General features: G+C 33.6%; 1 protein-coding gene across 3 annotated transcripts; it reads left to right on the forward strand.

Moving 5' to 3' along the window:
- The first annotated feature begins 7,062 nt into the window (after positions 1-7,062).
- LOC133197181 (next to BRCA1 gene 1 protein-like) lies at positions 7,063-27,247 on the forward strand. Of its 3 annotated transcripts, none has more exons than XM_061333074.1 (20): positions 7,063-7,284; positions 9,258-9,320; positions 9,467-9,508; positions 9,634-9,869; positions 10,304-10,364; positions 10,763-10,903; positions 11,254-11,467; positions 11,588-11,660; positions 11,790-12,041; positions 13,577-13,657; positions 13,953-14,094; positions 14,202-14,316; positions 14,492-14,649; positions 15,327-15,663; positions 18,112-18,270; positions 24,116-24,310; positions 24,812-25,006; positions 25,127-25,415; positions 25,506-25,632; positions 25,799-27,247. In XM_061333074.1, the coding sequence occupies exons 1-20, from the start codon at positions 7,180-7,182 to the stop codon at positions 26,057-26,059; spliced, it is 3,246 nt and encodes a 1,081-aa protein (XP_061189058.1). In that variant the 5' UTR covers positions 7,063-7,179; the 3' UTR covers positions 26,060-27,247. The 3 variants fall into 3 exon arrangements, with proteins under 3 accessions (XP_061189058.1, XP_061189059.1, XP_061189060.1); XM_061333075.1 differs by having other exon boundaries at positions 24,854-25,006; XM_061333076.1 differs by lacking the exon at positions 13,577-13,657.
- Positions 27,248-27,503: the final 256 nt, after the last annotated feature.

The raw sequence follows: 27,503 nt of genomic DNA on the forward strand, positions 1-27,503 counted from the left end.
ATAATTTTAAAATTGATTTGTGGTTAATAGTTGGTGTGTCTGAAATTAAACAACCGCTAAAGTAAATCATATAATAAGATAAAAGAATTGATTTGGTTCTTCAATTATAGAAAAATGTTCATAATTTTTTTTATAAAAAAAAAAGAAGAAGAGTCACAATTGTAGTATAATTATTATACTCTTGAACAGACGCGGATCCAGGAATTGAAGTTAGGGGGAGGCGCAAAAAGTAGGCAGGGGGTCTGGGGGCCGCCCTGAGGTGGGAGCCCAAGGGGTGAAGCCCCCGGAAGCTCCTGGATTCTAGAGATTTTGTAGGGTAAACATGAGGTCTACCGAGTAGACATTTTTACATTTTCTCGACGAAACTATGATTTACGCTAACTTTGACAGTTTTAGAGGGGCGCGAGCGGGTGCGCCCCCCCCCCCTTAAATCCGTTGACAGATTCACTCTCCTACAGTGTCTTATAATGCTCTCGTGATTTTGTGACTTAAATACTTTGAACATTAGTTAAAACCCCCCGATCTAGCTCTTTGCCATCTCTGAATGCCAAGGAAAATTTATCTTTTTGTATATGTTATTGCTCTACGTTGAAAATCCCCATTTCATGCCTATATGTTGAGATCAGGGGGTGATCTGGGCGCTAAAGGATCACACACGGCGGGATCTTAACTTTCAGAGCTATATGGTTACACTGCTCTTGATTTGCGACCAATCAAAGATTCTTGAGGAAGGGTCGTTATTATAATTGTGTATTTTAGAGGAGCTAGGATTTAATTCTGCAGGTATAGTAATCCAACTTATACCATAGCTCCTTTTCTAAGGAGGAAATTCTCCAAAGTCATATGTCAGTTTTCAATATTTTATATTTCCAACAATCAAATTGGATTTGAATTGCCATATTTATACTGGATTCCTAAACTACATAAAAATCCTTTCAAACAAAAATACTTCGCGGCTTCCAGTAAATGTTCTACCAAGCCTCTTTTTTTAGTCTTCGCTAAAATATCAACAGCAGTGAAGGAGAAACTTGAGGAGTACTGTACTACAACATATTCGAGAAGTGGTGTAAATCAGATGTGAATACTTAAAAACTCAAGGAACTGTTAGAAAATTTGAAATCAAAAATTTTTACCAAAATCAATAACATCAAAAGATACGACTTTTCAACACTTTTTACAACCATTCCCCAAGATAAATTAAAGTCCAGGCTTTTTGACACCATACCAGCTGTTTTTTCAATAAAAATGGAACTTGTAAATTTACTTATCTTGTCATTGGTCATTGGAAAAATCATTTTGTTAAAAAAAATTCTGATTGTACACATAAGCACTCCAAAGTTGACATTAAAAAGATGCTTGAGTTTCTGATTGATAATATCTTCGTAGTTTTTGGAGATCAAGTCTCCCAACAATCTGTCGGAATTTCCATAGGTAACAATTGCGACCCATTATTTATTTAGTAGACCTATTTTAGTATTCATATGAAGCAGAATTTATTCAAAAACTTGTATATGACAAGAAGAAAACACTTGCTGTGGCCTTCAACTCGACATTTAGATATCAACGACGTATTATCAATTAACAATAGTTACTTCCATTCATATGTTGACTCGGTATATCCCAGTGAACTTGAAATAAAAGATACCACCACTACTGGACGAAAAAAGTGCTGAGAATCCCAAATTTTACTGATAATGTTTGATAATTACTGATACGGTGCTGTTCTTGCTGATAAATACTGATATTTACTGTTATTATTACTGTCGTTGCTGATAATTTTAGTTGTTTCTGATAATTACTGATAATTACTGTCGTCTTTACTGTGGAGTCTGATAAATACTGATAAATACTGTTGATGTGCTGTCGATGCTGAGATTTACTGATAATTACTGTGGTCATTGTTTTTAATCTGGGAAGGGACTAAAATAGCCTAAGAAATAATTATTTGTTTTAAAGAAAGTATTTTATCAACAAATTCATTACAGTATTCTAACAAAAAAAATTATTCTAGAAAAAAAAAGTCACATTTTATTTGTTGTTTTCATATTTCATGTATTATTTTTTTATAATCATTTTTACATCATAATGTTAAAATTAGATCATAAATGTTTGTTTTTCTTTACCTTTATATTTCTCCTTTCACAAAGTTTTCAACATCTGCCGAAAATAATAATTGTGTTGTTATCGCAGTGGTTTTTCTCCACAAGTACTTTTTAAAACAAGTTTTTATTTTTAAAGGTTTAAAAAAAATTCCATCTCATATTTTTTCCACGTGTATTTGTATTGTCATCAAAAGCTTTTAGAGGGCATCTTTAATATAGTCAGTGGTTGTTATTGTCAATTTATTTTTTCGTGTGGAGAACTGAACATGTATGAGCTCTGTAAGTTGAGACCCCCACCCCCCACCCCCCTCTATTTACATACATCTATCATTTTAAGAAGACACTTTAGCCAGTATTAAATATATCTCGCAAAAAAATATATTATTTTATGTTGTGTACACTATGTCCTTTTATTGAAGAATGTGACAGGTTTAAATAATAAAAATAAAACATCTTTAATTTGTAGAATAATCTCTTTTATATACATATAGCCAGTGCGCTCTAGTTCTCTGATTACGTCCTCGATGCGAAATTGATATCATTGTGTGGTATCGACGCTTTCTATCTTTCGGGTTTTTTTTATTTTAATTGTTAAGCCATCAGTACACTATAAATCTTATGCAGTGTGATTTTCAATCAATGAAATACACGTCTTTTTATTTAATTCTTTGTAGTACACAAATCTGCGTTAGGTCTATGTACATACGCCGGTATCCGGGAGATCAATAAATAACTTCTTATACATGTTATACGCGGTCAGTCAGTTAATAAAAACAAAACAAAACAAAATAAAATAAAACAAAACAAAACTTGAAGTTACTTTCGTCCATTAATGCCGTCTAGCTAAATTACTGTTCTGGAACACACATGTCAACCACGTGTAAAAGTTCTACTTTCGTTTTGAGAATCGGGTCAATTATTAGTACATTCTGTGTATCGTGCGACATGAATTTTGTAAAATTAGAAATAGTTTTGTACTGAGATTATAATGTTTTTTATTCCATTTTCTCCTTGTCGGAGACCTTTGTATAGACAAACAGTACAGGCTGGGCGCTTACCGACTTGATTATGCTTTATTGTAGCACAAAAGGGGGGGGGGGGGTGGCGGGGGGGGGGGGGGGGGGTGAAATACTGTTAACTTAAAACTGATACGCGCAAGGTTGATTCTTTAGTTTTATTTATAATAAGTCATATACATGTTATAATTACTTATTACATATTTTTTATATACATGAATAAAATTATTTTAGAAAATCAATGAACGATACCAAATTCAGAACTATAAGATTTATTCATGAGTGCGATCAACAACGTCATGTTACTGTCATTCAAAATTCATAACAGATTTTTTTCACGGATTCTGAGCGATGTGGAGTTTAATTCCCTGTTTCTGAATTGTGAACAGTTAATGCTAATATAATATCAATAATTGCTTTCACTAAACGATCTTTTTTTTTTTTAAATTTATATGTACATTTTGCATAATGTTTTAATTATAAGATGAAGTCAAATGTTCCGTATCAATTTCTCGTCTCCGTTTCACGGGCCCCAAACCATCGTTAACCGAGATTCAGAATTGAAAATACATGTAGCCCCTTTCCCGGGATTTTCTTTTAAATTTATCTCAAGCATGTCAAGAAATGTGCATAAAACTAACAAATGAAATTAAATACTGAGCAAAGATAGATTTATGTGAATTAAAATAATTATTGAATATTAAGTCTGTACAATGTATATGTATATAACTTCATTTCTTTTTCTTTTTTTTTTTTTTATCTTAGTACTGCAATGACCTATTTTGCTAAATAGTTTTTTTTTTCAATTTTCAATTTTATTCGTCAACAAATTGAATATTACAGGATATTTTTTTTTCCGTGCGACCGTAAAGATTTTCCTGCTCAAAGAAGACAGTACATGTACAGTGTAGGTAGTTTGTTTATTATGTACACCGGTGGCCGCAGACGAGGAACAATAGGTAATTAGTGCCCATTGTTACGCTGACCACTACAATTTACATGGAATATACATGTTGTACCCCGTTCTACCCCGCGGTGGAAGACTTGTACACAATACAGCCAAATCAGAGACTGATCTTCGATTTTTGATCAATGAAGATCAATTTATTCCATGCAATTTTTGACCACACAAGATTAAAATCTATCAATTTGATCATATACATGTACTTTACTAAGTAAACATTTTATATTACGTCTCATTTCTTATTTCACATTCCATAAAATTAAATTAATGAGATTTTAAAACTTACTGAATAAAAATGTTTCGTGTCATGAAATTTTAAGAGACCAACATCAAAATAACATAAACACATGTGTACCTTCGCTCTGACACTGGGGATTCTGACCATGCACTAATTTTTAATCAGCCCCCAATCTGCCGGTTGCACATGTATGTATCGTGTACATGTAGATGTAGAAGAGATATTCTTGAAGAATCTAAAATGCCTATATTACTTTCAAATAAATGAATGAATAAATAAATAAATAAATAAATAAATAAATAAATAAATAAATAATTTGTGCCTCCAGATTGAACATATTCATCTCTGTTTTCATCTCTTTATTAACTTTAAAAATGCATAAAATTTCTAATTTTCGAGAAAGTTTTCAAATATCTTGAGAGACCAGAAAACTCAACATTTAAAAATGAAAAAAAAAATGTCTTTGAGAACGAAAAAACAAAAATAGCTATATGAAAGGTCATCTTTAAAAAGAAAATGTCCTCCTCTCTTGACCAGCTGACGGAGTGAAACCGTGCGAATCAACTTTTCTAACCTGCAGGAAATATTTTTATCCTGAATTTTTTTCCACTCATTAAGAACTATTTCTTATTATTGAAAAAAAAACATCACCAACCTCCCTTCCCAAATGTCTTGGAGTCGGGAGAGGGCGGCGACGAATCTTTTTAAAAGATAGCCTTATTTTCTTTTTATTTACAGTACATTAATAAAATTCCATTTATCTTGCTTACAGATAAATTGAATGTACTATTTTCATAGATTGGTAGAAAACATTTGCTTAATATACGCGGAAGGTTTCATTTATTTATTGTCAACATTTTCACAACCGTATTGTAGTAAATGAGATCAGCGTAATTTTTGTCACTAGCAGAACATTTAAAGAAATATGAAAATGTCGTAATGATAATTTATAATTAAAAGAAAGAAATAATTGAAGGTTTTTACAGCCCTCAATTCTTCTTTTGCCCTTCCCAGCTTAAGAACAAAGACCACAGTAATTATCAGTAAATCTCAGCATCGACAGCACATCAACAGTATTTATCAGTATTTATCAGACTCCACAATAAAGACGACAGTAATTATCAGTATTTATCAGAAACAACTAAAATTATCAGCAACGACAGTAATAATAACAGTAAATATCAGTATTTATCAGCAAGAACAGCACCGTATCAGTAATTATCAAACATTATCAGTAAAATTTGGGATTCTCAGCACATTTTTCGTCCAGTAGTGCACAGAGTCTGACACATCTGTTTCATATATTTGGATAGACGTTAATGTTAACTAACAACAAAACTTTATGATAAACGTGACGACTTCAACTTTTCTACCGTCAACTTCCCTTATTTATTAGTATGCAGCAATGTACCCTTCTCACCTGCATGTGGAGTTTATTTCTTCCAGTTGATTCGATACGCAATAGCATGCTCTACGTGCGAACAATTTCTAGAACGAGGCAAACTATTGAACAAACAAATTGATGAAACAAGGATATATCAACAGTCTCGTTTAAAGTCAACATTTCGCAAGTTCTATGATCGATACAATGACCTTGTTAGCAAATACAATTTATCATTAAATCGAATGCTGACTGGCGTTTTTCATAATAATTGACACACTGAATATTGTCTACGGATTTTCCGGATCATGACAAGGAGCACACGAAGGACGTGACCGGTCGACAGGTGATGCTTATTCTTCCATGTCACCTGATCCCAAGGATGGCAAAGGTAATCAGTCTCTCAAAATCCTTTGTCCTTACAGTCAGAATAATCACTCTTGGTCGCACTAGATCTCTCAGCTGTATCTATAGAATTCTCAAGGATCTCGATTGGTTGCAAAACAATGGCTCTGCAAACTCCCCGCAGTTGTTATGGAGTAACAAAACCAATAATCTCCGAAAAATCTAGATTTTTTTTAAACATTTACTTAAACTCGGTGTCTATAGACGCGACGCATCGTTCAAACGAATTAAAAAATCGTACAAACAATTTTATTTTTTTTTTTCCTGCAAAATTGAAATGGCAAAGCCGCATTTTAGGTTTTCCATCCCTAATAGGACCAAATTCTCTACCCTTAAATGTCTATCATGTACATAATACTCTGATAATAATTTAAAGCATTTTACAGTAGAAAAGGATTTACCAAGAGGATGTATCAAAATTTTAATTAACTAAGCAGTAATTAATTAACAAAGATTGCATTGAAGTCTATGGGGACAAGCGATGTTTTAACACATTTTCAAGAGAAGAATGAAAGTAATCAGGGGATATAATTAAAATTTCACATAGCCTTCTAGACTGAACTGCATTGACAGTGGTACAAAATACTTTACAATGATTCTCCTTCAGCATCATGTTCAAAGGATAATGCTTTTACAACAATGTTGAACACGTGAATGAACGTCACCAATGGTTTTCTTACGCAATGTAAGAGAAACAACTCTGAAAATTTTCTGACGTCATTCTATTTTTATCTCTGTGAAAATTTAATCCGCGCACTTATTTAGTGTGTATATGTAAATAGAAAATGAAATTGGAATTTTAGATATAATATATATAATAATTTTTGATGAAGTTTGTAAATTTATCAAATTTTAAATAATATCGATAATTTATGAATCATACATTACTTATTTTATTCAATGGAGGAAAGAACTATTTTCTTCTGTGGAAGTAGCTCTACTGTTGTTGTAATCAGAAGGTTCATATGTCAACAAGAGTGTAATGGCTATTTTCGTAACAAAGTTCGTCACCCAAATTTGTCCATAACTTAAAAGATACTCTGAGAAATTTCGTTACAGCAGTGTAATTGAAAATGGCAGGAATAATAGTGATAAACATTAGCTATGAGGGGGACAACGAAGTCTCCGAAATTTACAAACTTCATCGTCAAACCCGATGGGTTGATTTGGAGGCAATGGTGAGATTCTTGCGTGTCAAATTGGTCAAGTATTTGTTATTTTTATTTTATCTTAAGTCAGGAGAATTGTTGAAAAACGGTTTAAGGTTAAGGAGTCAACACATTCACTGACTGTCATAAATTATATATGTATTTAAAACGAAAAGAAAGAGAAACTGTTGAATGTGAACATTGAATCGAAAAAACAAAATGGTGGCCATGATAATTTACGTCAGATCAGTATTTTGATGTTCAAGGAAGTCCAAAACGGTTATTTTCTTTGCGGTTTGGGTGCATTTGAAGATGATGGAGACGAGACCTTAATTTAAAATGATTTATTCATTATGTAAATGTTATTTTGGATTATATGTGAACATAGTAATATTTCATTATGGAGTGCATGGAAAGATCTATTTCACAATCACAAATATTTTTATATATGATCACAGAGGCATGTGACTGGGCCAGTTTGAATACACAGAATATTCTAGTGTTATAAAGAATTATTTATGCAGTTTAAAAGTCAACAATACAGATGGGTCTGTGGTCATGTTCAGATAGAGCGGGACACTTCTAGTATACCGGTCCCTATAAATATGGCGCTAAAATAGGTGCCGTCGAAGGCGGTGTACAATATAATATGATCGCGTGAGCGATCGACAAAATCGATAAAAAAAGGCCACAAATCGCAAAATTGAGCCAAAAATCGTGTTCCTTGTGAAAAATTGGGTTTAAAAAACTGGTTTTTAAACACAGTTTTTTAAATGAGAATTAAAAGGTTTCGTAAAATAACGTACTTGTTTAATAGATAAAACTCCATTTTGCGTTGTTTAGGAATGTGGTCACATGATCAGTTTTTGACGTAATCTCATAAATATTCATGACGTGCGTCACTTGTGTTTTGACGTAATGAAGACTGATGAAGAAGTAGCTGATAGGACTCAAAGTGAATGACACTAAAATTGCGAGATTTTTGTGAGAAATGCAGGGATTTAACAAGTGATAACTAATTACTAGTAATTGGTTGATTGAATTGTACATCACCATTGATTTGAAAGAAAAAAATATTCTGAATATGGACATTAGGAGGTTAGGATATCGAGCTTAAGTAAACGGTAAGTCGCTTTTACCAATTACTTGCCAAAACTTAGCGCACAATATCGGGCATGTTTCAACATTAGACCAAGGCTAATTCATCCAAGTTTCGCAAAACTTTCCTGTTCTTTGTAAGCAAAAATTGCATGAATAAGCCCAAAGTGGTATAGATGCGAGCATGGGTGAATATAAAACAGTTACAATATCCGAGCTATATATACACTAACCCTAATTCGTAGATCGCATACAATGCCATATTTAATTAACGGTGGATTTATAAAACAGTTCCAATCTTAAAACAATATACCCTAACCCTAATCACTCGATCGAATGCGTTTTGTTGAAGCGAGGGGAAAATGGCGGTTTGTTTACATTCTGCATAGCAACGGCAAGGGAAATAACTGCTCATGCGCAATCGCGTGATTCTGGGGACCGGCATACTAGAAACTTCCCGATAGAGCTACCAGTTCATCTATATATGACCAGTTCATCTATCATGATGAGTCTGTTTCAAGCGGAACACTGAAAAGTCTGATAACCGTAGCTTTTATACCATGACTTTTTCAAATCTTCATTAGACTATTCTTGATAGATGTACAGATGGCTCACAAAGAAACATGACACAATTAGCATTTAAGCTGGAGAATCCAGGGGGAGACTGGATCTTTTTAACAAATCAAACCCCCTCTACAGCAATCATCACAAAAAAGAAAAGAGATCTTTTTTGCATACAAGATTACAGAATGGTCTACCCTTTTCTCTCATGTACATTTTGACAGAGATAAACAAACATTTATGTTAGGAATATTCTTTCTGCTTTACTCTTATTTTGCAAGTAAAAGTTGTTTTTTGTTGGGTTTTTTTTTCATTTAGTACACTTATAAAATTGTCATTTGTAGTTGAAAGCCCAGTTTGACTGTGAAAATATGGGAGTGTACTATGTTGACTCAGAAGGAGACTATGTAAGTAGCAAGGACTTTTTTTTAACTGATAAATATTCTGTTAAGTGATACTTAAAATCATAGAGAAAAAAGCTTACAGTGCAATTACCTGTACAATTTTTAATTTGACTGTTGTGAATATTAAAATACATTATGTCATGTTTTAGATTGCCATGAGTAGCCAGGGAGAACTGGAGGAGGCCTTCAAGGTTTTTGTTTTTCACATTATTTTGCTTTACCCTCATTATGAATAAATGCAAATATAAAGTCGCATTTTCTGAAATTTTCATCGAAGATTGAATTCAGATGTTATTTTCTTGACTGTTTGCAACAGGTTGCAGATCAGTGCCACAACACTTTGTATATGAGAGTGAGAAACTTAGGGTCCACTCCTCCAGTACATACAACTGAGGCAGATGCCATGCCCATTTCTGAAGACAACACAGAGCTAAAGTTGGCCCCTGTTTTTCCAGACACCCTCCATCAGGAGAACAAGCCAGAGGTTTTATTACAAGTGGAGGGTCCAGCTCAAGCTGTGGAAGAAGCCACCGGGGAAAGGAAACACCCTAGGTACAGTCTATCTAGCTCTTCTTAAGACTTTTAAACAACTTTTTTTTCCTCCATAAAGAAATTCTTCTATGCTCTAGAAGTCTAAAACAAGCAAAAGTCAGTTATCATGAACCTACCTGTACCTGATGTAAATTAAATAACTGTACTAACATACAAGAAATAGATCAGTATCTATCAGTATTTGTCAATATTAAGTACATGTTGCCAGACAGAAAAAGTAAAGTTTAGATTCAGTGACTGAGAGATTACACGGAACATATCTTTTAGAGGGTATACAATTTTGAGGTGATTCCAAATATACAGATATGCACACATCTAATACAACATGTACAAGTTATTGAAACTTGAATTTATAAATAAAACTGTGATGAAATATCTTAATATTGGAATTTTTTTTTTTTTGTAAATGAATCTAGATTACTTAAATGTTGTAGACAAGAGAAAAGAGAAAAACCAGATGATGTGGATAGTCCTTCAGAAACAACACCACTATTTGTAAGTGAAGAATATTACAATAAACCTGTAGTCCATAGAGAAAAGTATATTACAGTCAAATTTTGTTATCCCGAACTCGATGGGACCGAGAAATAACTTCAAGGTATCCAAGGGTTCAAGATATTGAGGGAAAAATACTTAAAGAAAAATTGCTTGGGACTTCCAAATCACTGCGACATATCCATGGTATTCAGGATATCCATGTTCAAGATAACGAAATTCAACGGTATTTAGAGTGATGAAATAAAATTAGCACAAGAGAAACTGAATACATGTACAAATCAAGTTTCATTTTGTATAAAACATAATTTCATTGATAATCTGTGTTTGTGCCAAGTACTCTTACCTTTTTGTAAAACTGAACTCCAATGCTTGATTATTTAAATGTGTTAATACAGCCTGTGAAGAAATCTAAGAAGAGACACTCTAGAGACTCTGAAAGAAAGAAGAGTGGACATCGCCATAGGGAGGATTCCCAAGGGGAGCGAAAATCTGAGGAAGCTATTCCATACCCAGCCTTCATTAAATACATGAAGGAGGTTAGTGGGAATTTCTTAAGACTGCTTGACATCTATATTTACTTTATATACAACAATGTACATGTATGTACAGTCAAAAGTTGTTATTTCCAACTTGATGAGACTAGTGAAAAACTTCAAGACATCTGAGTATTCAAGATGTCAAGGTAAAATACTTAAAGAATAGGTGGTTATCCATAGTATTCGAGATATCAGTGTTTGAGATACCGAAGTTCAACTGTATATGTTTCTCAAATATTTCTAATATAATTTGTTAAAATTTAAATTCATTAAATTTTGGAACATGTGTTATATGTATGCATATGTGAAATAAATTGCACATGATAAACTTTGTAATTTTGAATTTGCAGCTCAAGAAGGAGTTACACTCGGAAATTGTTAAAGATGTGACTAGAAAGACTGTAAAGCATGTGTTGCGTGGTTTGGATGGGGCTGTTTTACAGAGCTACAAAGGGGGAGAGGGAACGGAAAACCAACCTAAGGGGGCTACAGCCTCCTCTGATGAGAGACCCAAGGTCAAACCAATGGCAGACAAGGTCAAGCTAGACAGCAGCAGTGTCCACCGTAAGCTATCTTTTGTATAATTTAGTTTTATTAGCATTTGTAATAGAACAAAATTAATACTGTATGTGATTGTATTGTTTTTGGAAGATATTAACATGAAACTCAAATTCATTCTTGCAGAAGTTTACTATCACTGTGGTGTTATTTGTGACAACTGCAATAAAGTAGTTGTTGGATCACGATACAAGTGTTGGTGAGTAATTACTTTATTCTAATAAAGTAATGAAATAACCAAATGTACAGCAACAATTAGTAAAGCAAAACATGTATACATTTAATATCTTTTATTGTTTTTAATTGCTCAAGTCTATAATTATTATAGTAATTGTGTGGACTATGATCTGTGTGAGGAATGCGAGAACGTCAGTGGAGTCCATGATCCTACCCATGTCTTCATCAAACTCCGTCGACCAATCAGATTCAGGCAGAAGGGCCCTCTCATGAAGCAAATTCTGTACAAAGCTTATCGACAGCCAACATCCTCAGAGGAGAAGGAAGAAACAGATGAAAATGAGGCTGCTGCAATAACACTGAAGAGTGGAAAACAGGGCAAAATACTGGCTAAAATTGAAAAGTAAGTCTGGCAGCAGGGACCAACCTTAACTCAAAATTTAGGGAGACATCACTTTTCCCTCAGAAATTAAGAGAAATTCTAGGCAGACTTCTTAATTATAGTGTTTGCACTGCTTATTGATCATTATTAAAACTTTAGAATATTAAAAATATGTCAATGTATATCCTTCAATGCATTCATTCCTAGGGATGGGTATTGCCAAAAAAATTCGTATCGCGAAATACCAGGATTTTCCCCCAAAATATCATGATATTTTTACAAACATTTTTTTGCAATGATTTTAAATGAATGTTCATATTTTTTCCGAAAAATATGCTGGAAAAATATAACTTCACTTTTTTTTCATTTTTTATTTACATAATATCAAGCAATTTTGGATGCTAGGATGCTATTCTTTTACGGTTTTCATTATTTTTTACACTTCCTGTAATTGTAATATGAAAGATTGAAAGAATAAATGAATGATTTCAGGAATTTATAACTATGTACCTAAATAACGGTATTTTAGTCTCCGTACCACGATACAGTATCACACAATTAAAAATCGGGGTATACAGGTAAAATCGCACATCCCTATTCATTTCCTGTATTATTAAAAATCACATTAAATACTGAAAGATACTAAAAGGTATATTTAAAAAAAAATATTTTATTTTCTAATTACAAGACATCTAAATATCTAGCAGGGAAAGAAAATTACACATTGTCAATCTAAAATTGTCTCAACTTAAAGACTTATCATCTTTTTTTTTAAGGTGAATGTGTTTTTATTAATAAATGAAAACAAAAATAATAAATGCATTACTTTAATTTGAAAATTAGATGAAATACTGCATGCTAATTGAGGGACTTCATCGTACAATCAGCCCTGTTTTTCACGTGCAATTGCTCAAGACAGTTAATTGCTCTAAAATTGAACTGTAAAATAATTCATATTCACAGCATGAATTAATCTTTTGACAATAAGAAGGTTTAAAATCAACTCCAAAATCTTTGGCAATACATCGATAGCTACTTAGCTACATGTACCTGTATTTTGCGTCTTGTGTAAAACTTTTAATGAGTATTTTCTATGCTGAAGAGTAAATTCTAGAGGAGTTGCAATCAAGTATTTGATGCAGTGGTCATTAGCAGTTAAACAGGTGCAAGTGCCTTACTGTTATTCACCTATTTAAGCAGTGATAATACCAAAGAGATTTATAAAATAGTCATAATATTACTGCATGTTCTTAATAGAATTTTTATGATTGAAAAAAAAGAGGGGGTGAAATGTTAAGGTGACTTAAACTTTGCTTTTGTGATAATTTATTGTGAAGTTTGGATCTCAGAAGCAACTTTTTGGCCTCGGTCTTCCCCAGGATGGTCCTTGGGCCGTATTATATTGATATTGCCTAATTGTGAAATCTTTTCCTTTGCCATCTTTTCTAACCATCACCCTATCAAATTCTCTTCTTTCGTATTCCTTATCCACTTTCTAACATCATTTCCTGCCATTTTGAATTGAAATAGACTTTCATTGTCTATTTTGTTTGTAGAGTACAAGCAAAAGCAGCAATGAAGCAAGAAAAGATAAAACAAAAACAAGAGAAGACAATAGAAAAGTTGAAAATGAAATTGTAAGCTTGCCATGCAAACATGAATCTTTTTTAATAATGTTTGTGATACAAAGAATCACAGAAAGAATTGTTTTAATAAAGAAGTTACATTATTATTGTAATTCCCTGTAAGTAAGAAACTCTTGTTTTGTATTTGTGTCACAAATGATAAAATTGATAATAACTATGAAATGTTTGACAATACATGTACATGTAATTCAAAAGGAAAAGACTTCACAATTCAGTAATTAGAACTTGTAAAAAAAAATTTAAAAAATTGTATAGCATTGTGTACACTTAAAGCTTTGTGCTTTAGGGATGTTTTGAAAGACATGAAGGCCCAATTCATGGGAGACCTGACCATCCCTGATGGAACCAAAGTACAACCAGGGACCAAATTTGTAAAAACCTGGAAAATCAGAAATTCTGGAAATATCTCATGGAGGGAAACAACTAAAGTATGTTCACATTGTAGATTTCTCTATCTCATTCTGAATCTGAAGAAGGAAATTTAGCTAAATGTCTTAATAGGAATATTACTACTGATGTCTGTTATTTTTTATAGCTTCATAACATCTCTGGAGACCTACCAACTCCCTCCTCTGATACTGATGTCCCTCTCCTTAACCCTGGGGAGACAGCTGATATCTCTGTCACATTCTTTGCCCCAGAGGAACCAGGTTAGTATTTTGAAAATTTAAAGCCTGAGTATATTTATATTTGTCTATTTTAAATTCTAGATATTTTTTGGTAACACATGTTGGTGGGACTTCCTGCCTTGTACTATTTTTTCTTTAAAAAACTCACGATAAGTTTTGAGTGATTCATTGAGGTTTTTTTTCCCCCTGTGAACAGGGAAGTATCAGAGTCACTGGAAGATGCTGGATTCCGGTCACCAGTTTGGACATCGAGTCTGGTGCCTGGTACAGGTAGAACCAAAACTGGTTCTAGAACCAAATAAATCAGAGGATTCACTGAGAATTGTCAATGAAGAGTCAAAATCAGACAGACAGGTAAAGGATAAAAAGCTATTTTGTAAGCTGAGTCCATATGACTGATATTACAGTTCTCTTGTAATTCTGTCAATGTTATGGATATGAAATAGTTTTAAAATAATCATAATTGTACATACACACACACACACATATAAATAAATATATATAAACATGTACATGTATATATTTATTACAGTTTTGATTTACCTTTACCATAGTGTTGCCATAGTTATTGAAATTAGAAAAAAAAATTCCTGTGAAAATGCTGCTCCTCCTATTATTTTGCTCCAATTTTAAGAAAATTGTGGTGCACAAATAGCATCAATTTTGATTTCAAATGATGTTACCATAATTTACTGTTCAAAAAATACATATTTATTATATATTTTGAAATTCTCTCAACATACTTTTACAGATTTGGTTCAGTTTTGATATATGTGTTCTATGGATGGTCCAGTTAATATGTGTTAATTTTGGCTTTAATGAACTGTGCCAGGGTTATTAAAAGTAGGATTATCTGTGAAATTCTTTAAATTGATTTGATTTCTTAAAACTTGCTACAAGTATTACAAGACCAGGAGCAAAATTTGTAAGATCAAACTAGTAGAACTATTGTCAGAGATTTATAGTACAGTATATTCATATCTAGTATTAATGAATAAAGAAAATGAAATTAAATTTATTTGATTAAACAGGAAGTGAAAACCCTGACAGATCATGCAGATGAAAGCTTTGCAGAATCCAAGGAAAAGGATGAAACAGAGTTCCTAATTGAGAAAAGTCCAATTCAGTTTGAAAAGAAATCAGAGAACCAATCCTCTGAGACCATAAACAATGAGACTGTCCAGAAACTGGAGCAAGAATTGACCACAGCAGCTGCTGCCATGGCCCAGTTACAGTTGGATGCCCAGCAGAAGCCCACTGTGTCCGAAGAGACAGGACAGGATCTAATGTCATTTGAAATGCTTGACATGGCATCCAGGGGATCTAACAAGATGTCTCAGACAGCCACACCCAACAACACTCCACTTGGTAAGTAAAGAATTTTTACATAGGAATGACCTTGTTTATCTGTCTGTTTGTCGACCTGTCCATGCAATCTTTTCTGGGCTATAACTTTCTAATGGAGAATCATTGGAAGCTCATACTTGGTACAAAGATTGTTTATGACATGAGTGTGTGGCATGACCTTCACTCAAGATCATTCTGGCAAGTTGAAGGTCACTGGCAGAAAAAGTATAAATTTTTTGTCAGAAGATTATTTGTGAGCTAAAAGTAAGTCAAAACCTAAACCCAGGGTCACTGGCAGAAAAGTGTAAAATTCATGTCAGGTCTGTATTTTTCTAATGGAGAAAATTGGATGTTTTTCACTTAAAGATAACTTATAACCAGAGGATCTATCATTTTTAGCTCACCTGAGCTTAAAGCTCAAGTGAGCTTTTCTGATCACCCGTTGTCCGTCGTCCGTCCGTCTGTCCGTCTGTCCGTCCGTCCGTCTGTCCGTCCGTCTGTAAACTTTTCACATTTTCAACTTCTTCTCAAGAACCACTGGGCCAATTTTAACCAAACTTGGTACAAAGTATCCTTTGGTGAAGGGGAGTGTAAATTGTTAAAATAAAGGGCCAAGTCCCCTTACAAGGGGAGATAATCAAGAAAAGACAAAAATAGGGTGGGGTCATTAAAAAATCTTCTTCTCAAGAACCACTGGGCCAGAAAAGCTGAAACTTATGTGGAAACATCCTGGGGTAGTGTAAATTTTAAATTGTTAAAATCATGACCCCCGGGGGTAGGGCGGGGCCACAATAGGGAATCCAAGTTTGACATTGAAATACATAAGAAAAATCTTAAAAAATCTTCTTCTCAAGAACCACTGGGCCAGAAAAGCTGAAACTTATATGGAAGCATCCTGGGGTAGTGTAGATTCTAAATTGTTCAAATCATGACCCCCGGGGGAAGGGCGGGGCCACAATAGGGAATCCAAGTTTGACATTGAAATATATAGGAAAAATCTTAAAAAATCTTCTTCTCAAGAACCACTGGGCCAGAAAAGCTGAAACTTATATGGAAGCATCCTGGGGTAGTGTAGATTCTAAATTGTTCAAATCATGACCCCCCGGGGGAAGGGCGGGGCCACAATAGGGAATCCAAGTTTGACATTGAAATATATAGGAAAAATCTTAAAAAATCTTCTTCTCAAGAACCACTGGGCCAGAAAAGCTGAAACTTAAATGGAAGCATCCTGAGGTAGTGTAGAATCTAAATTGTTCAAATCATGACCCCCGGGGGTAGGGCGGGGCCACAATAGGGAATCCAAGTTTGACATTGAAATATATAGGAAAATCTTAAAAAATCTTCTTCTCAAGAACCACTGGGCCAGAAATACTGAAACTTATATGGAAGCATTCTGGGGTAGTGTAGAATCTAAGTTGTTCAAATCATGACCCCCGGGGTAGGGCGGGGCCACAATAGGGAATCCAAGTTTGATATTGAAATATATAGGAAAAATCTTAAAAAATCTTCTTCTCAAGAACCACTGGGCCAGAAATACTGAAACTTATATGGAAGCATCCTGGGGTAGTGTAGAATCTAAATTGTTCAAATCATGACCCCCGGGGGTAGGGCGGGGCCACAGTAGGGAATCCAAGTTTGACATTGAAATATATAGGAAAAATCTTAAAAAATCTTCTTCTCAAAAACCACTGGGCCAGAAAAGCTGAAACTTATATGGAAGCATCCTGGGGTAGTGTAGATTCTAAATTGTTTAAATCATGACCCCCGGGGGTAGGGCGGGGCCATAATAGGGAATTCAAGTTTTACATTGATATACAGAAGAAAAATCTTTAAAAATCTTCTTCTCAAGAACCACTGGGCCTTCTCAAGAACCACTGGGCCAGAAAAGCTGAAACTTATAAGGAAGCATCCTGGGGTAGTGTAGATTCTAAATTATTCAAATCTTGACCCCCGGGGGTAGGGCGGGACACAATAGGGAATCCAAGTTTTACATTGAAATATATAAGAAAAATCTTTAAAAATCTTCTTTTCAAGAACCACTGGACCAATAAAGCTGAGACATATTTGGAAGCATCCAGAGGTAGTGTAGATTCTAAATTGTTCAAATTTTGTTCCCCTGGGGTAGGGCGGGGCCACAATAGGTATATTAAAAGGGGGGAAATCTGGTAAAGAACAGCATGGCCAAAGTTACTCAGGTGAGCGATGTGGCCCATGGGCCTCTTGTTTTTAACCAAGGTCATTTTGGCAAGTTCAAGGTCACATTTACAAAAGCTTAGAAGCATATAGTAATTATTGTTATCCTTTAAGAAAAGGATGGAAAAAAGGGTGAAAATGTGCACACAAAAACTTAGAAAACTGCATTTTCATTTTCAAGGTTTAAAAGAAAAAATGGAAATATTTTGTTGACATAAATATTTGTGCTTTATATTGGATCACCAAATCAATTTATTATATGTGTTGCACCAACAGTTGTGTCCCCTCCTAAGTCGCCATTGCCAGAAGAGGGCAGTTTGTCAAGGACCAGCAGTGTTGAACTTTTAAACCCAGAAGACTACACAGAAAAAACAGAGATCATTGACAAAGAATTTGTGGAGAATTACATGAGCAGTCTGCCCATCCCTCAACCAGGTAAATTCTGGAAGGGGCTGAATTAAAATGCATACAAAGAGCCAGGTACGTTAGTAGTGAAAATCGGCCCTTCTTTGAAAATTTAAAATAATTATAAAGAAATGAGTTGAGGATGTAAACTTTATAAATATATCAATAATTTTTATCTACCTTTCATAGTTTAGTTGTAATAGCCCTCTAAAAATGGAATGTATTTTATTGCATTTAAACGCTTTGAGCACTATGACGTCATTATTGTTGTCAATTTAGTACATTTAAATAACAACTTAATATAATGTATCAATGTATGTTATACGTAAAAAAAATCTTACAATAAAATGTTTACATTGCATAGTTTATTTACTTTAAAAAAAATATTGCACAAAAAGAATGTTTTAAAGAATAAATGACCTCCATAGTATCGATATACCTGAATATCATAACTGCAGTCAAAATTGTTTGCATAATGTGCAGTCTGTTTTTCTCCACAAATAAATTTATTTTTTCGGGAATGTTTAAAAAAAAGATAGAGAATGCAAAAAGAAATGAAGCTTTTATTAACAAACAAGAACAGTTAACGAGGAAATATAACTAACTTTAGCATTAATTTTGACCTATTTGCACTAAGGTTCAAATTATAATTTTATATTACCGAAAATCGCCCTTTTTGAGATAAATCAATACAATTTTTAAAAATTATTAAATTATTCATGCAAAAGAGATCAATGGGAAGCAAAATAATAAGGAATTATATCACCAGGATGTAATAATAACTCAGGCTCGAAGTATTGGGGGGGGGGGGGGGGCTGACCCCCTTTTTTTCGAACATTACATTTTCTATCGAAAATGTCCATTGAAGGGCTAGTAGCTCCCTTCCCCCACTTTTTCTTGCAGGGTTATGTGGTGATGTATGAAAAAAATTGATGTGGAAGAAGTTGAGAAGTTGGACCTTCCTCCCACGAAATGGGATTTTCAAGTTTTCTCTCCCCCCCCCCCCCCCCCCCCCCGCATTTCAAAACCGATACTACGTGCCTGCAACTTAAGAAATATCTAGTAAAATTCATTGACTTCAGAATCCTGAAATTCTGAGTCACTTCAAGGTTTTGTTTAAAGTAAAAACATATTCTAGGTCGCTATACTGCGCTAAGAAAGGGAGGAAGGGGGGGGGTTGAAAGTAAGCTACTGGTATATCAAATAATTAAAAAAAAAAATCAAAGTTGACCCTAAGGTTCCTTGTGAACTATACGTCAAAGTTAACTTTTTTTATTTGTCAAAATTCATACATATAGTATAGACTGGATCTAAATTACATATCTTTGAGTCAGAGTCGGGCTTTAGGTGACATGCTTCCATCATTTCCACCAGCATTTTCTTTAAGTTTACGATGACCTTGCAAATTGATCTTTGAATTTGGACCACAGACAAAGGTGTCAACTAACAAAGAATAAATTAAAATCATTTTCCTAATTTACCAACAGGAGACTTGCAAAGCCATACAAAACAGCTGATGTAAATTCTAATAATGGTAGTAATAAAATTTAATTTAATCTGTCTAATGGGGAATTCAGACAATACTTTTCTTCTAAAACTTTGTGAAATATATGATGAATTGCTTTGTCAAATGAGTTAAAGAATATTTTGATTATTCCCAGTAATTTTAACAATCATTAATTATGTCTCTGACGCCGTTTTTACCATATCAACACATAACTTTATGATTGGACGTTGTTTGTTTTCTGAACATATCCATCATCCCTCCAATAATCGATATTAAAAATATCAGAAAATTAAGATGGTCGACTCATCTCCTACATGACATATTTAATCTTTATTAAGCTTTGACTTGGTTTATAATAGATAGGTATATTTTTTCAACCCTTCATAAAAAGGTTGTAATATTTCAACCCTGGGCAATACGCACTTATCTGCGACCATAAAGATGTCGATTTATTTTTTTTACAAAAAAAGTTATTACGTTGGGTTGTCTTAAGTTGGATACAAAGTACAGCGATAAGGTTACCAGTGTCTCGAAACGCGGGGTTTTTCAAAATGACTGTAAGCATAAGGTGAAACAAACATGACTTTTAATAACGCATCAACTAGCGTCATGTTGAATTCATTCCTCTCGTGGTTTCAGCTTTAGAACCTGACTGTTGATCGTCTGGGGACAAACAACAACAAGAAACAAGAAAACATTGATGTAGCCATCAATTGTCGCCCGGGAAATAAATAAAGTAAACAATGAAAATGAGTCTTGATCATCAAACCGCTTCGATATGTGTGAAAAAGGCATGCGTCTAAATGATGGAGACGATAGTCGAGAATATTTTGAAAACTTATAGTCGGACGAAAATCGAACAAAAACGATACCCTTTTGAACTTTATCAATTCCTCAAGTAAATGTTGGCTGCATAAAATATAATTTGAAACCAGACACATGCATCACCTATTTTCAAAAATGTCTTTCACTTAAAGAATATAAAACACGAACTGTGTAAATTACTTTTTTACGTTTTTATGCGATAAGTAAAATTCGATGTTCTAAAAAAAGGGACCTGTCGTTTTTTCGATAGTAAATGATAAGCAACTTTATATATTAAATATGAAAAACATATATATTTTTACAGATTCACTTTATGGAAGTAAACATATTGTGTATCTCGTAATTTATAAAGGGAAAGAACATTCTGATTAACGATCTTTTTAATGTTTAGAAAACCTTTAATTCTGAATAACTTCTCCCACCTCAATCCCCATATACCAACACTTAAACTTATATGTATAGAGCAGCCCGGTCCTCCGGGCTGCAATTAAGATCTGAAAATAATTCTCCTGAGTCTTTATATTGTAACGCTAAAATGTTCTATATCCAAAATACAATACTAGTATCTACCTGGTACGTATGTCACCTGAGTTGGTGAAGGGGGATTTCAGAGGCAAGGGTCGGGGGGGGGGTTTACCTTGAGACACCTGGCCAAGTAGTTCAACTTTCCGATTTTCGAGATTTTAAGTATGATATATAAGCTTGTAAAAAGCCTAAGTGGGATTCTCCCCCTACACATACATCTTATTTTTATACCTCATCATAATTATTCTATACAACGCGTTATCTGATTGGTTCTAAATTGTCACGTAACGGGGCCATAAAACTTCATATTTCCCTGTCGTCGTCATGCTTTTCATCATATTTAACCTCCTAGGAAAACCAAGTGCATTTTCTCGCGATACTTATAAATCGTTCGTTGACGAAACTCCCGACAACAGCAGACATCACAAAATTTAAAATAAAGGCATTGAATGCAATGACAAAATTGGCGGTCTTCTTCAATTAAAAAAAAAAAAAAAAAAAAGAAAGAAAGAAAGAAATCTAAATACGAAGTGTTAGGAGTGAAACGGTTCACCGCGGTATCAATACACCGCGGTATTTTTTCTCGGTTTGATACACGGTGCAAAATCTCTAATTTTCGGTTCGGTTCATTTTTCGATCGGGATCGTTATTCAGTCGGGTTTGGCATAAGGTAAAACACTTTACTCAGCAAATTTTTGATGACTGATAGCTTGTAAAATAATTTTTGACAGTCAAATAATTTTAATCAATTTCTTCTAGTCAATTTGCAAATAAAATTCGTAAAATATCTGACTAGATTTAGAAAAAAAAAAGCATAAAACAACGTTGAATTCATTTCCTTCTATCAAAATGTATCGTATCGAAAATAACCGAACCGAGACAAAATTATACAATACGTATCGAACCGTGAAGGAGGTGTATCGTTTCACCCCTACGAAGTGTCCAAGGGACTTCGGTTAAGTGTTCCAGTAACTTTTTGAAAGTTTGTGTTTATTTTTAAAGGCCTTGCTTGTTTCGGTATAATAAGAATCTATTGCATGAATATTACGGAAAAATGAAGATTTATTCAACCAAAAAAATTCGTATAATTTTTCTTTGCTGAATAAATCTACATATTTTCCTCACGTCATGCAATAATTGTATAGTATCAAATTGTATACATGTGTATCTCATAGGAAGATATTTTAATTATTAATATCATTTGATTTAGTAAGAATCAATGAATTTGCAAATATTTTGGAGAGTTTTTCCTGTCACAAAAGGGAGGGTGTAAAATAAATGACTTAGAAAAAAATTATAGATATATAAAATAAATTTTAAAAAATATTTTCAGTATCTTAGAATTTCACAAAATTATATGAAGCTGCTGTCCCATTCATAAGTTTTTATTATAATGAGAATCATGTTAGTCGAATATTATTTTATTAATATTCTCATCTTAACTTCTCTGAAGGAAAACTTAATAGTTATATGTAATTTCCCCATTCTTCTTCCCCCCCCCCCCCTGAATTTAACCGCATTGTTTCTCTGTTTTCAGGGACATAAATAACATATACTTATGTCTCTACTGTTCTCAATTATCATTTCAATTATTTTTGAGAAGACATAAAAACATTAAATTGTGTATGGTTTTTTTTTTCGTTTCTATGTGATGGTATATAAATTTAATTCATTGAAAGATTATCATACGTTAAATATAAGTATAAGTATGTACTAATTAAGCTTTTGGAGAAAGGGTGTAAGTGCTATAATATTAAAATAATTCATCTGTGCATTGAAACATGTAAACTTTCCAGCATTTTTACGGATAATAAAAAGTCGTTAATTTGAGATTTTTTTTATATCTACAATGAATCATCTGAATACAGTTTTCTCTTACTATGAGAAATTCTCAATTATTTTTTATCAAAATGTTTGATAAAACAACGTATTGTTTACAGTAAAATATTCGAACGAAAGACTGAAAAATGAGAAAAACTTTTGGCGCGTCACTGTACGTTGTCAATGTAAACAACGAGGACGTCTATATTTAGAGTTCGATGTACAACCTGGAGATGTTAGGGTTTTGCCTTAAAATAAACATAAGATGCCTTTTTATAAACTTAACAACCCTAAAACATCTCAGATAAACCTTTTTACAACAGACCTTCAGAAATTTAGACGTTTTATGTGTACATTTGCCTGAGTTTTGCTTGTTCCCGAAATGTTGCCTGGAATGAAAACGAAAGTTAAAAAGGTGGTCGCGGATACGAAATTTTTACAAATGAGTTATTAAAGTAATGCATTTTATCATTTAGATTTCTATAAAATAAACATGTATTCAATTGTTATTTATTTTCTACGAATGTAATCAAATTACCAAGCTAATATTCCATTCCCCTCACGTCAAGATCCGTATAGCAGACGACTGATAATATCAGAATTTGTAAAAATTCAATGTGGCCACAGCCTACGGCCAGAACGAAACCTGTATAAATCAATCCCTTTTATGTAATAGTATTTCTGGTTAAAATATCTACGTGGCCGATGCGTGTGGCCACATCGAATTTTCCCAAAAACCGGGTGAAAAGTGAAGAAAATTGCTTGTTTTCCGGAAACGGCATAGGTTTGGATATTACATAGCAGCATAAGAGGCTTGGATCCGCCCAAACATTTACATATACAAGGACTTAGGATCATAAACTTTATAAATATACATTGTCAGTGAGGATACGCAAACTTTATTTTTTAAGCATTTTGCAGGGCCTGTTGACATTAGCTAACGTACCTAGCTCTTTTAGTCCTCCATAGTTTTTGAATTTTATTACAAAATGTATTTATATATACAGTTCAACTTCTTTCTTTTGTAAAATTTTTTTTTAACGAGTCTAACTAAGAAAATAGGAAGTGCATAAATCACAGAGTTTGGTTAAATTTATATTACGAGTGTTAACTAGACCTAGTTGTAAGTCTCAATAGGTTATGAGACAGTTTGAGAAAGAGAAAAAACTTATCTTTGTTGTATGCATTGTTTACCAGCAGAGGTACAGTACTCCTCTGAGGAAGATGACAGCCTCAGTGAGGATGACGATTTCCTCATTGTTCCCATGCCTGCCTGTTTTGACTTCAGTAAGCCTGTCATCAGACCACAGGTGTCAGAAAGCTCCTCAGACAATGAAACAACAGACAACAACCATAACGTGCTTGATGACAACCACAACAACATTGTCACAAGTAAGATATCACATTTTGAATTGAGGGTAGATTGATTTCTTTTTATTTTGTATATTAATAGATTGTCTGAATTGTATCATTAATAAATATTACTAGTTTCTAGTTCAAAACTGTACATTTAGCTCTTGTGTGATTGTGCATCGACTATATTTTCTTTAGAGTGGTGTGTGAAATATAATCCAAAAGTATAAATTACAAGTAATTTAATGTGTATGCTTATGTCATTTTTTTAAATTAGCATTTTTGTTTCTTTTCATGTTACCCTTGGCTTCAGACAAGCAAACATTTTTCTTTCTATTTTTATTAATTTTTCTTTTTATCTGATAACTGTACCATAATTGATGTTTATTTCATTATTTTTAATTGTTTTTATTCAAATTTTATTTTAATATAATTTTTTTGTGAGGGCTAAAATAATAGTAGTGCATGCCTGTGGCACAGCTATGCTAGCATTATAACAGCATGTTTTGGTTTGGAGTGATTATAACATTTTGCATGCAGGTCCTCCCTCTGTGGATGATATTCTGACTGCTTCAAATTCAGTGTCTACACCCCCACTGGATCCACTCATCCCTTCACCAGCCTCTCCTGCACTGGTAGATGATCTCAGCCAGAGTGCACCAGAGATATTGACAGCTCCAGCCCAGGGGGGAGTCAGGGAGGAAATAAGAACAGAGAGGGAAATAGGAGCATCAGGTACATTCAAATAATATCAGCTGGATTAAACAAAGTTCAATGTTCTTTCACCCTTAAAATGGTGAAAGAAGCTCTTTATTGCAAGGTGAAATGCTTTAATCAGAATTTAATATTTACCAGGAAATCTTGATGTTCCATCAACAAATACAGAAACAGGGGAAGTGAGTGCTACAAATACAACAATTATCGAACAAGCTGTTGAAACAGAGGAGATCAGTGCCACAAATGTTCCATTAATGGAACAGTCTAATGAGACAGGGGAGGCAACCAACAATCAAACTGAGGATCAAGCCTGCTCACCTCTTGATACAACTGAGGTCAAAGAGGCCCTTCCTCAGGGAGATGTGTGCACAGGTGGGGCTCACCATGGGGATCAAAACAAAGGGGATAAAGCTGAAGGATATGAAATGTAAGTTTGCAAAAGAAATCTTAATGTATTGAAATATTGTGTACACTATCTTGACAGCTAGGAATAATGTGAACAATGATTTATGTACAGGCCCGTTGCTGGTGAGATGGTGAATCAGATGGTGACCACTGCAGTGAAAGCAGCCAATCGTGCTGCTGCTAATGCTTATACTACCTGTAAGGAAGTCTTCTACACCTGGCAAGCCAGAACATACCAGGTAAAGCCAAAAATAAGTCTCCATTTATCATTGTCAAATCATGATCAGCACATTCAATTCAAACAGCTTTCATGTAATATTTATACATTACACAATGAATTTATGTAAGTTTGCTGTAAATAATGATAACACTTATAGAGTTGTACACTGATGAATGCCTTTTTAGAACGGTACTTCCCAGGAAGGAAAAGAATACCTGGTTCCCAAATCAACATGGAAACCAAAGGCCGCAAAATGGAAGCCAAAGGAGGAAAAGTGGGTACCCAAGTCAACAGACTCTGGTCCAATGAAGAAACTCATAGAGATGGGCTTCTGTAACAGACAGAGAAACCAGGAATTGCTCAACAAACACAACTATGACCTGGACAAAGTTCTGGCAGAACTTCTCAATCAGTCAGACAATGATTGGATGCACAACAGGCACTAAGCTTATCAGTGCTGCAATTTGATGAACAATATTTTATTTTGTTTACTGAAAGTGTTCCAAGTTTCAGTTCACATGGTATTTAAAAGAGCTGTTTTTTGTACATTATTTAATGTAGTGATGAAGAATATTGCATTTCTTAATTACAGGAGAATTGAAGACCAAAAAAATTGATTTAAAAAAAGAAAAAAACAAACAAAATTTTTTTTAAATTTCTGTCTTCAGTGTATAGTAGTCAGTTTTAATTGTTATCACCAATCTTAAAATGGCACTGAATCTCCTACTGACCTTTTGTATTCAGCTTCTTACCACTTCATTGAAACGCACCATAATTAACAATTGAAAATCAGTGCTCTACTCAATAGGTATATGCTTCTCCAGAAATATAGAGTACACATGTAAATTGTTTGATAGCTTAGACAAACCTGTATTAATTGTATGCATTTGAGTATCCTCATGAATATTCAACTTCCATGCTGCATTGGGTTAGATACCCTGTTATGACAAGATACCCTGTTTATAATATACTCTGCCATTCTGATTGTTAAGCTTACATTTTTTTTTATCATTACTTATGTACATTTGGTGAAAGACTAGTACTATTCAAGATATAGTTTTCATTCTACATTTTTTTCTGTGATAACACTTTTATATAAAAATATGTGTTTGATTTTATTTTGTCCCTGGAAATATATGCATATTTATAAATTCAGTGCTGTTGTTATAATGTACAAAAGTTATTCAGTTACAATATACATTGACTTTTAAGTGAAAGGGTTAACCTGTTTAATTCCTCTTGTGTTGTTATTTTTTCTGCTTTGTCCTACATTTTTTGATTTAATACACTGTAAATGTTTGGAATGTGCATACTCTGTTGTTGCGTTGATATCAAATTGGATTAGAATTCAGATTAAATGTGTATATGGTTGTTGGAGGATGCAAATTATTTTGTTATATAAATAGATAATGTATTTGTATAAAGATATGGCAAGAGAGACTCTGTCCTGAAGATTACAGAAAGAATTTGTCTGTTACAGGGAAGAAAAGTGCTGGAGAATTTAGTTTTAAGTGTGTCAGCTTTTTCAAGGCTTAATTAGAAAGCAAAATTATATCTGTGTTTCTCTGAAAAGCTATTGATAGACATACACTTGTATTTTGTGCCCAAGATTAAATGAACTTGTACACATAATATTTTTTCTGTTTGTTTTCTGTTTTCATGCACCAAAGGGCTTTTTGAACTCTAAAGTATCATATTATACTATTTCATACTATTTCATGTAAAAGTAATATAATGTAGTGAAATCTTTTCTGGATTTAAGGTTTAGTAGGAAAGTGCTTAGCACTAGGCTGTGAACTAAAAAAAATACGTGCTACCACTAGCATGATAACTTGTGATATAGGCTTTAGTGCACATTTTTAAACCTGTTTGACATACATGTATGTGTAC

Source organism: Saccostrea echinata, unplaced genomic scaffold (assembly GCF_033153115.1).
Source record: "Saccostrea echinata isolate AGI-Se365-2 ecotype Australia unplaced genomic scaffold, CSIRO_AGI_Sech_v1 ptg000030l, whole genome shotgun sequence".
NCBI classification, from domain to species: Eukaryota; Metazoa; Mollusca; class Bivalvia; order Ostreida; family Ostreidae; genus Saccostrea; species Saccostrea echinata.

Excerpts from the sequence above, each read along its gene's own strand:
- LOC133197181 (XM_061333074.1), top strand. The coding sequence starts at position 7,180 with ATGGCAGGAATAATAGTGATAAACATTAGCTATGAGGGGGACAACGAA. Across the intron at positions 18,271-24,115 it reads TCTGCCCATCCCTCAACCAG|CAGAGGTACAGTACTCCTCT; the intron begins GTAAATTCTGGA and ends ATTGTTTACCAG. Across the intron at positions 25,633-25,798 it reads GGCAAGCCAGAACATACCAG|AACGGTACTTCCCAGGAAGG; the intron begins GTAAAGCCAAAA and ends ATGCCTTTTTAG.